At 41.4% G+C, this 11,659-nt stretch overlaps 1 protein-coding gene across 1 annotated transcript; it reads right to left on the bottom strand.

The window, feature by feature from the left end:
- Positions 1–326: 326 nt before the first annotated feature.
- On the bottom strand, positions 327–10,846 carry KCNJ1 (potassium inwardly rectifying channel subfamily J member 1). Its single transcript, XM_042475294.1, has 2 exons — positions 10,424–10,846; positions 327–1,825 (listed from the first exon to the last, which is right to left on the bottom strand). The coding sequence occupies exon 2, from the start codon at positions 1,809–1,811 to the stop codon at positions 693–695; it is 1,119 nt and encodes a 372-aa protein (XP_042331228.1). The 5' UTR covers positions 1,812–1,825; positions 10,424–10,846; the 3' UTR covers positions 327–692.
- Positions 10,847–11,659: the final 813 nt, after the last annotated feature.

Here is an 11,659-nt window from a genome sequence, read left to right as displayed (position 1 = left end):
TATCTAAGGCTTATCTGAACTGGTAGCTTCATCTCACATGTGTCTATTGCTCATTATAAATCAAAAATCTGCTGAAACATGTTATTTCTACTTCTAGTACCTTATTTTCTGTTAAAGAAGTAACATCAGGAACACATCACTAGCTGAGATATACCTGCATTTGTTTTCCTTTTTTGCTCTATGATAATCCTGTAAGGCAAAGAAAATCAGAACTTAGGTCTACTTACTACATAAGAGTTGTCTAAATGAGGAAACATTTAGCATCAGGTAATAACATATTACTATAACACTGCAATAATTGCTGTTCAAAATTTAATATTCAACCAATCTTTAATCACTTTCAACACTGAATTCACTTTTTCCCATTACCCAGGTGATAAGAATATTTTCAAAATACAAAATGATCAAACCTATACATCTGACTGAAAATTATGTAATATATTGGATGTTGCCATTCTATAAATTTAACTAAAATCCCACAAATGTAAAAATATATGCATATAAAGTCTGTGAATATAACATGATGTCCAGCATCCAGGAAAACTGCATGTTATATAGACTACTCTGTTTAGATTAAGACTACTTTAGCATCCAAACCATCCTGTTCATTTTTAAAATTCTTTTGTGCAGAAATTCATACTATAATAAAGGCTTTTGGCATCCATTATATCAAAAAGTAAGAATGCCCAGTGTTACATTTTTGTGTCACTAGTTTCACTAATTTCTTGAAACACAAAGCCAGGATTGTCATATCCCATCTTCGCTTTGGCTTTAGCATCTTTCTCATTGTAGAGGCAAAAGGCACAGTGTGGGGTTTCCACTGGCAGAGGTTTGCTGAAGTTGTGAAAGTCCACTCTGTACTTCCCTTCTTTGGTCTTGGAGACGATAGGAGCAAAACGGTAGCCCCACAGCACCTCTTCAGCAATATAAGATGTCCTAACTTGGCAAGTTGCACTGGTAGATTCCACTGTCCCATCTAGAAAGACCACCAACTCAAAGTCATGCTGATGGATGGTGTCTGCTGTCATGTGAAAGAAGGGGCTGTGCTTGTCAATTACATGGTAAATTGTCAAGGGGGAGATGAAAAACAGGTTCTCATTGCCAGCATCTACAACAAAGTCTGTGTTGACTTGATCCAGGATTATTGTCTCTCCTTCAGGCGTGATGGTGGTTTTCAAGAGTTTTCCATAGATGTGACTCCCAATCAAAAGACTTTTTCTGAGGTTGGCCACCCGGATGAGAAGACACAATTTCCCACCCCGCTTGCTGATGACAGCATTCTTGCTGAACGTTATGGTTTTCGCCCTCTTTTTGGGCCTTGAGATCTTGGCCAAAATAGCCCCACACATAAAGGAATTTATGATAACTCCTAGGATGGATTGGAAAATCAATAGGAAAATTGCAGTGGCACATTGTTCAGTAACACACCTGAACCCATAGCCAATTGTAACCTGGGTCTCCAAGGAGAACAAGAATGCAGAAGTCAAGCCATTGATATTGTCTACACAGGGGGTGTGATTCACTGAAGGTCTGAATTCTGGCAGATCATTGTGTACATATGCCACGACATACCAAAGGAGGCCAAAGAAAAACCAGCTCCCTAAGAATGCAGAGATGAAGATGGTCATTTTGTATCTCCACCGGAGGTCCAGGATAGTGGTCCAGATATCAACCAAGAAAACAAACCTTGTCTGTTCTTCTACATTCCCAAACTCTATGTTGCACCTTCCATCTTTTGACACAAGCCGTGACCGCCGTCTCTTGTGTTCTGTCAAACGATGGGCAAAATGTTTCTGGAAGTATTTAAACATTCCCACCTGCCACTCTGGGTAAAAAAGAAATGACATAGAGTAAACATTAGGACTGTCTGTAGTTAGATAGGCATGTGGATGGGTGAGTGTGGGTGTGTGCACATGCACATTTTGCACATTTTACAAAAATAGGAGCTTGATCAGTAGCTACATAAAGAAACAAATGCAAAATAGCCTGAGGGAGCATTCCATAATGGTACTTAGCTCAGGAAGTTACAGAAATGGTAATAAATTCTACCTCATGACCCCACTGTAAAGCAGCTAAGTATGTATTATCCTCCTCTTTCATACAGAAGCAAATAAAAGTCACAAGAAGGTCACACAATAGCATGGTTCACAGAGACAACTAATGGTTTGGTAAGTACTTTGCTCTTGATTACCATAGTATATGTTTGGAGACGATAGCAGAGGTGAAGGGTTGGATTAACTCTGCTGGTAAATGCTCACAGTATAGACGTTTGATCTGTGATGTGTGTTATAACAGTAAGGGCCAAATTGTGCATACAAGCCATCACATGATGGTGATGAATGGTGCGAGTGATGGATTGGCATGGCTTCTAAAGTGTTGTCATAGTCTGGACTTGCCTCTGAGTCATACTGGAAAAGGGCCATATGCTTTAACTTAGTGCTGAGGCCTAAGGATTGGCAAGGCAATTCTGCAGAGCAAACTGGGCATGTGGTCACCTTTAACACATGACTGAAGGTCAGGAATGAAACAAATCTGAAACTTTTTATTTGGGTCCAGATGGGAGTATTACGGTTTCATTTACCCAATTATTCCATTTCCTATGTTCCTAGTCAGCTATGAAAAGCCCTAAGGACAATTTTGTTCTGAGCTTACATTGCTGCTCAGGGGCATGGGGGGTATCCAGTTAAACATTAAACAGGCATGTGGTCACAGGAAGAGGAGGAAGGTCATTTTCCTCCTTCCCACAAACAGACCAAAAGTTTCCCTTCCTTACATTCACTTCAACCACTTTCTGGAAAATAAAACATCCCAGCGCCATAAACCATTCCTAGTACAGTAATTAATCTGTGTTTTAAATGTGTTTTTTAAAGCCCTCCTCTCTATTTTGGAGTCTTAATTTATAGCAGCCCCACCCTCTCTGTGATATTATGTCTGTACATGAATTTCCATGTTCTCTAGGATGCTGTCATAGTTTTGGAGCTACTACTGAGTCATCAGGAAGAGTGTTGTACTGAAGGGGCTTACATTTTTATTTAGTCTTGAGCCAAAGGATTGTCAGGGTTGAACAGGCATACCTCAGTTAACAAAGGGCCAGGACAGGCTGGCACTTTGTGCCGGCCTAGGCCTGAACTAGGTTTAATAATAATAATAATAATAATAATAATAATAATAATAATAAACTTTTATTTATATCCCGCTCTTCTGTAGCAAGACAATCAGAGTGGCTCACACTAAAATGTCCACGTACAATATAATACATAGAATTACAATTAAAAAAAGAATTAAATATATTACAATTAAAAGAGTTTTAAAATCAATTTATAATAAAGATAACATAGGTAGGGTGGTAGTAAATACATGGTTTGAGGGCGTAATCAATCTGTGGCCAGGGAATTTATTCGGGAAAGGCCTTCCGGAAGAGATCTGTCTTGACAGCTTTTCAGAAGCTGTCTAAGTTGGTAATTTGAAGGATCTCGTCTGGCCAGCCATTCCATAACCTGCGATCAGTTGCAGAAAATGTCTTCTGGGAGGTTGAAGTTAATGTGGTCTTTAAAGCCTGCAATAAATTGCTCCCAGAGGACCGGAGTGTGTAGGGTGGATTGTATGGAAGTAGACAATCCCTTAAATAGTTTGGACCCAAGCCATGTAGGGTGTTAAAGGTAAAAACCAACACCTTGTACTGCCCCCAGAAACTAATAGGCAGCCACTGGAGTGACTTTAGGATCTGTGTTATCTGGTCACTCCTAGAATTTCCGGTAACTAACCTGGCTGCCATGTTTTGTATGAATTGGAGTTTCTGGACTAGGCACAAGGGTAGCCCCATGTAAAGCGCATTACAGAAATCGAGTCGTGAGGTTACCAGTGCATGTACTACAGTTTCTAGGTCCCTTACTTCTAACAAAGGACACAGCTGGTGTATCAGCTAAAGCTGATAACAGGCGCTCCTGACTGCTGCATTCACCTGGTTTGTCATGTGAAACGAGAGATCTAAGGTTGCTTGGGGGCTGAGCATTTACACGCTCAGACACCCTACTGTGCACTCCAGGCACCATCTTGGCATGCACCCATTCAGATGGCGTGCACCATGATGACATCCATTGTGTGCAGTGTCTGAACAGCGCTGCGTATAAGGGGCATCATAAGGCCATACTGTGGTCCTTCTAGGGTGCAAATAGGAGCCGCATTTCACAGCTTCTATTTGTACCAGGTTGGGGGTTTGGCGTGCAGCTGCCGTGCCTCAACCCAGGACTTCCAGGTGAGGCATAGAGCTACCCGTGAATGGTCTGTTTATACAGCTCCTTAGTCTTTGACAAAGAAGGTCCTTCTTCCAAAGTATATTTATGCAGGACCAGATCTCACCTCCTTGCCTAGGTTTTAACAGCATCAGCATTAAAAGGATGGTGAAGGAGGGAGGCTTACTTGAGCATATTGTAACAAGTTGAACAATTCCTCTTTTTTGTGGTATGGGACCCTATCCCTATTCTTTTCATGCTATTACTCCTCCTCGTACCAGGTTATCTGCTAAAGAAATAATCCCTAGGAACACGTCCACTTAATAAACTAATTTCAGAGCAAATTGGTTAGAATGCATGGTCATCTTAAACATACAAATGAAGGCCAGTACACATGGGAATATTGTTGTTTCAGCTGCCCAGTTATGCTGCTTTCCATGTTCCTAGTCAACTGTGAAAAGCCTTAAGGCCCTTTTTGTTCTGACTTTATGCTGCTGCTGAGAGGTAAGGTGAGGGGGTCCAGTTAAACTTTAAACTGGTGTATGGTCAAAGGAAGACCATACAACCCACCTACCCACCCCTTGAAATGACTGAATGTCACAAACAATTTTAAGGATGCAGTAGCTGTTCACAAGTGCCTAAGTGGTAAAATGCACCGAGCTGGCACAGTGTAGTGGCTTGAGCATTGGACTACGACTCTGGAGACCACAGAATTCAAATCCCCTCTCATGCCATTGGAACCCACTGTGGCACCTTGGCCAAGTCACATTCTCTTAGCCTCAGAGAAAGACAAAGGCAAACCGCTTCTAACAAATCTTGTCAAGAAAAACCCTGTGATAGATTTGTCTTAGGCTTTCTATAAGTCAGAAAAAATCTTGAAGGCACACAAAAACAATGCCAGATGGTTGCCTTGTGTTATAAACCAGGATCTAGAGATCTAGGTTAGACTTCGCTGAGGACTTGTGTGAACCCATGGTTAAATTTTAATTATTTAAAATCATAGCAGCTGAAAATATCATGCCATAGAATAGTGGTGGTCAATATGCCATTGAAAACCAACTTTTGGGGAGTGGGGAAACATCAGCAAGTACTACCTTCAAGCTTGCTTTTTAGCTTCCCATGGGTTTTTGGCTGGCCACTGTGGAAGACCAGGTGCTGGAATGGCTGGAACTTTAGCTTTATCCTGAACTGTTCTTGGTATTTCTTGGGAAAAGGTTATCAAGTATCCCTCAATGGGCAAACTGACTAAGGCTTCACCCAGAGTCCCACCTGCCCTTGTAATGAAGAGTCATAGCAAAGTGTTGAAGGTGAGCTCATTTGGCACACTATACATGCAGCGGAATGACAGGTGGCAGGGTAAAGTGTTCCACTGGACTCTGGATGGAGATGCCACCTCAGAATATTTCTCCCATATGAAAACTCATTGCAAATGAAAAACAAGTATTTATTGAAGTGAAGGAGGGAAACTAACTTTAGCCTTGCCTACATCACCCTGTGCCAGGTTTCTGCTTGCAGGGGTTTGCATTTTTTGTTCTTGTTATATAGAGAGACTTTGAACTCTTAGAGGAACGATAAAGTAATATGGCAAATCTCATCCATTATGACACCAGATTTGAATCCCCCCTGACTAAATCCAACATGCATTGCTTCTGCTTCACCAGTGTGAACAGCATGCTATCAGTTGACTGAAACACTGACAAGGACAGAAAGTGGTTAGCAACATTGCAATCAGGAAATACAAACAACATTCTTTCTTCCAGAAAAAGGTTTTTGCATACCCTTTTAGAAAAGTAGACATCTTGCCTCCAAAAGAGCACTCATCAAAGTTGCTTACTTTAAGTCAGCAGGAAACCTGACTTAAGTCCTATTTATGGTTAGCATTGCAGCTTATATGTGATGTGAGTGTAGTTTTTAGTCCTCTTTTGAGAAAGATGTTATGTAACACATGTTGTCTAATGCAGGATGCTCGTAAAGATGATCACTTGGTTTAAACCAGCAAACAGTAACCCACAGTTGTCATATCTGATTTCCCAAGATACCTATTAATTCCTTGGGCAGGAGGGACCTCATAACACAAACAAAGAGTCTTGCTATCCTTGCAAACTGCTCATTTTAAATTAGTGTACCATGGCATCTTTTCTTTGCCAAAGAATATGAAGTGTTTAAATAAGTGTCACTCATTACCTCACATCTATAAAGATAAAGCTGTTTACCCCATGCTAATATTTAGAGTGGTACTTTCCCATTTGTGTACTTTGACAACCTAGTTTGCTCTGAGAGAATAGCTAACCTGCCACAACAAATAAAAGGATTAGGGAATGTAAGTAAGTGCATGAATTTCCCAGGGAAAAAATAGATTTCCTGTGCATGGAACAACGTCTTCCAAGCGGGAAACCTGCTTTTGCATGAAAATCATGTTTTTTCTCCAATAAATACTTTCTCTGCAACATTTTAGGATGTTTGACTATCAAGAGGAAACTGAAACATTCTCTCTGGCCTATTAATCCTTTCAAGAAGGTTTTTCCACTGTAGTGAAAAAATTGTAGTGTTTTTCTACCTCTTTTTCGAGGGTTGGGGAGATCAAATTGTATTTCTGGTCCCAGAAATTTGCTGGAACTGGAACCAAAGAGTTTTTTCCCCTTTAAAGAGGAGAGGACATATCGTGGTTATTTTATGTATATGCATACAATAATGGGGTTGAATAATTAAGAATATTTTTTCCATCCCTAGTCTACACTGACTGGCATCAGGACATCAAACAGACGCTTTCCCTGCTTTCCAAGGGATCAATCACAGGAACAGACCTATAACATTACACATTTCCTACACACCCTTCCAGTCACAGGCTGACATCTTGTTGTTCACATATAAGTACAATATGTGTGCATAGGTCCATTTTTAGGAAGTGTGGCAGAAGGTTAATTTCTTGCCCTTGTGAACCATGTAAAAACCTCATATGCCAGGCAGCTGTGAAGCCCTGAAAGGGTTGCTGCTACTACTCCTTACCAGAGTAAAGAACAGAGAGCGAGAAGGCAATTCAGACCATGAGGATCCCACTGCTCTGAGCTTCTGAAGGTGGGTGCCATCCATTGGAGATTGCACTCCCATTTCTTTCCCATCCTGAATTGAGTTAGACCAGCTGCTTCTAGCTTGATAACTGCCAGGCACCGGGGGCATGCAGAACTGTGGATGGAATCATATAATCATAGAGCTGGAAGAGATTGCAAGGGCCATCCAGTCCAACCCCATTTTGCCATGCAGGAACTCTCAGTCAAAGCATTGCCATTGACAGATGGCCATCCAGCCTCTGTTTAAAGACCTCCAAAGAAGGAGACTCCACCACTCTCTGGGGAAGGAGTGTGTTCCGCTGTCAAACAGCCTTTACTGTCAGGAAGATGTGAAGGTGTAGGGATCCAGCCACTATCTGTTTCTGCTCTTTCTGTCTGAGCTCTATCAGATGCTTAAAGTATTTTGTCTTCATGGTTATAAAAGGTAAAGATCATGGCCAAGAGCCTACATCACAGTCTACATAAAATAACCATGATTCTTCAGTTTGAGTACTTTTCTGTAGCCAGCAATACAATTTGATCTTCCCAATCCACATTGAAAGATCTGAGGCATGACAAGACTTTGAGATTCATAATTATATTAATAATAAAAATCTCCAACAAGCAACAACTTCTTAACAGAAGCAGAGAAGCTGTGTTTCAATTGACTTGCAGGATATCATCATCATAGTCCACATAGCAATATTTCCAAGGAGGATCCAGAAAAAAAAGTAGCTGAGGTGATCCAGGAGCTGGTTGTAGTTGTCTTCACTTGCATTGGGAGCAGGATTTTTATAAAGCTGCTGGCTTTATCATTGCCCATTCATTATTTTGGAGTTGGCCTTATAGATTATCAAGTCCATCTCATGCTCCATGCAGAAAATGCAGCAAATTCAGAGCTAGATCATTCCTAAGAGAAGTCAGGGACTAGTATATGCTTCTGAATCACACATCCCCTGTCCAACACTGATTGACCTAGAACCCACCAGAGGTCAGTTTTATTTTTGAATTACTTGTTTTTTATCTGGTTTTCAGTTTTTCTCCCTCACCCCAAATTAGGAGTGGGGTTTGTGGCATGGGATATAAATTAGGCTATACGGCGGTATCTTTAGATGATCTAATGGCAGGTTTGAGTGGCTTCCAAATGATGTTTCACCTGAAATTTTGTTTTTAAATATTGGGGGTCTTGGACACATTAGGGGCACTATGGGTGACTGGGGGAGTAAAAACAAAAATGGTGGGAAGTTCACATTAGGGAGTCCACACATTATAAGTGCTTAGTTTTATTCTTAATTTAGGCGCAGTACAGACCGCCCGAAAACAAATGATCATTTTAACTCCGGAGGGATGCTGCAACCACTAGACTGTGCAACATCCTTCTGGAATTAAAAGAACTCGTTTTTTCTGGATTCTTTCACTGGCGCACTCATGCACTTATGACGTAATGAATGTGCTGTGATGTGTGGATGCTATGCGTCTGTTACATAAAAATGGTGGTGGCCGTGTGGATGGGATGCTGCCATTAGGCCGCCACCATTACATACTTGGGTTCTGGACCGTGTGGTTGCTGCATGATCTGAAACCCTAGTATCGCCACCGCCATGCCCCTTTTGGCCCATCTGTCTTGGGCCTTAGCTATTCTTCCATTGAATCAATTGTTAGTTACAAACCCACTGATTCAATGGGTCAGTTCTCCAGCTCAGCTACCAACAGGATTTTGGTCATTGTCTGACACTCACTGTACTCATAGTTCTAAACCTTTGCATCCCTCTCTCTCCCTGTCATGGTTGGCTTCTAGAAAGAAGGAAAATCATAACATTATGGATACAACATCCAGATAAGGGACTTGCAAGAGCTTAAAAGAGTTGAAAAGAGGAGGAGGAGATAGTAAAAATGAAAGTGTCTTCATCTAGTGCTGAGACATTTTAAGCCTCCTTGGGATGAAAGAGAGGCACTGCAGACCTGTAGTTCCCTCACTCTTCTTTCTTTGTGAGGATTTCTAGTTATCTCTACCTCTGCCATTAAATATGTGGAACTTCTCCTGTTTCACTGCTATGGCATCAAATGTGGTGACTTTCTGGATGTCCTTGTATGAGGCTTTATTCAACAAATCCCAGCACTTGAAACCACCATTCTTGAATAACTGAAGCCACCACCGATGCCCTGTGTCTGAACTCAGCTTATGTAGCATTCTCAGAGGCACATGTGTACTAACACAAACATATTTTTTAAACAAAGTTCAACACAAAGATAAAGATCATGGCCAAGAGCCTACACAACAGTCTACATTTTGGAACTTTCTGAATCTGTAGACACAATGCAGAAATGCAATGAAACCCTAGCAGTGAATTGTGAAGATGCACATCTGGACACTGGCAAGTGCTCCAGTGCTTGTCAGGCACTTGTGTTGTTCATTGAGCACCTCTGGTGGACACTGGAACTTCTGATGTGCATCAGGTACTCCTGTTGTCCTCTAACACTTTTAACTCCATGTCTGGATGCACATCATGGAGTGTCCCAATGCTCATTGTTGCCCATTGCACATCAGGCCATGATACATCAGTCACTTGATGATTGTGCAATGGATAACCATATGTTGTTGCATCACATAGGTGAATATGGACAATGTCCATATTTACAGAGTACCAATGGGATATACTAGTTTGAGCATTTGACTATGACTCTGGAGACCAGGGTTTCTATCCCTACTTGCCCATGGGAACCTGCTTGGTTACTTTGGGCAAGTCAAACTCTCATAGCCTCAAATGAAGACAATGACTTGAAGGCACACAGCAACCACTCAGTTCAATTGTGCACACATATAAGGCCATTGGGAAGACCTAAGTCCCAGGCAGAATGTTAGCCTACTTATCTGACATATTTAAATCCTGAGTGACCTAACTCTAACTCACATAGGTCTCTCATATATTTAACTAACAAAACAATTTCTAAGTGACTCGAATCTAACTGATCTCTATTGCTGACCCTCCCTGACTAGCTCTCCTAATATCGCTGACTCCTGTTCTTAACTATCCGCCAGCCTTTTAAATTTCTCACTCCCAACCTTTCTTACTCTCATCCCCTTCTGACAGATCACTTATCTTATAACATTTATGTTATATTAGATATAAAACCATACATTACCTTCATTTTTCTAACAAACACAACATTTTTACATAAGTCCAGAACATCACAGAGCAGGAAAAGGAGGAGGCTAGGAGGTCAAAAAGCCAAAAACGTCTTCATCTAATGCTGAGATGTCTTTATCCTTTGGGGAAGAGAGATATTCCACAGCTGGGGTGCCCTCGCCCCAAAGTCACTTTCTGTCCTCATCCCACCTGTGCCATGCTTACTACAGGTTTCACAAAACCCTGGAGAACTAAGCCTCAGAGATTGCTGCAGTGCAGAGATGAGCTGATGTGGCTGGATATGAGATGCATGCTTCCTTTCTTAGGTAGTAAATAAATGCAATTGCTCACATACTTTCTAGGTACCATCTGCTGCCTCTTGTCAGCCATAGAAAGTCTCAAGACTTCTGTTGTCGAGCAGAAGATCTGTTACCACCACCTTATTCTCACACAGACGTGTGCACCCACGAGAGTCTACTTGTTTATATAATTAACTTCACAGGCGCTGATGATTTGCCAAAAAGAGAGAGAGAGAGCTGTTTGTTCAAGGAGATTAGCAAGGATATAATGAATAACTAAATGTGTCTCATTGGCAAGGGATGTACCATGGAAAAGCCAATCTGAGAGTCTGGACAGCTGGTTTCTGACAAGCAATCAACCATGTACCCACATTCCCCTTGAATCCCTCTGCCATTTCAATTTTGGCCTTTTTCGCTTTTTGCATCATTGTATTCTTCTGACATTATGATTCAGAGAGAGAGAGACTGGCACAAGATCACCCATTCGGGTGTACTGTGTAATTGTTATATTGTCAATTTTCGTATTGGTCAATGACCGAATAAAATTTTACTGCTTACTACCCATTTGGTTCCATGGCTCAGTTAGGGCTAAGCTGGATCTGCCAAGTCCTGGTCCAAAACTCTAACCACTACACCACTCTGGCTTTGATTAACTGATTCCCCTCTCTCCATAACAGTACTACTTGCAAGGCAAATTAAACATTAAAATGTTTGATCAACAAGCATAACAGACTAACAGATCCCTGTCTTCTGTAAAGAACTCCATCTCTCCCCTCCCCAGTCAGAGGTGATTTAGCAAAAAGGTCTTGGAAATCATATTGAGAAGGTGCCAGGTATCTGCCAGGAAAGCTCCAGGGCCTGGAAACCATGCCCTATGAGGAAAGACTTAAGGAGCATGGTATGTTTAGCCTGGAGAAGAGAAGGTTAAGAGGTTATATTATAGTCCTGTTTAA

Source organism: Sceloporus undulatus, chromosome 6 (assembly GCF_019175285.1).
Source record: "Sceloporus undulatus isolate JIND9_A2432 ecotype Alabama chromosome 6, SceUnd_v1.1, whole genome shotgun sequence".
NCBI classification, from domain to species: domain Eukaryota; kingdom Metazoa; phylum Chordata; class Lepidosauria; order Squamata; family Phrynosomatidae; genus Sceloporus; species Sceloporus undulatus.
This window is presented reverse-complemented; position numbering and strand designations above follow the sequence as displayed.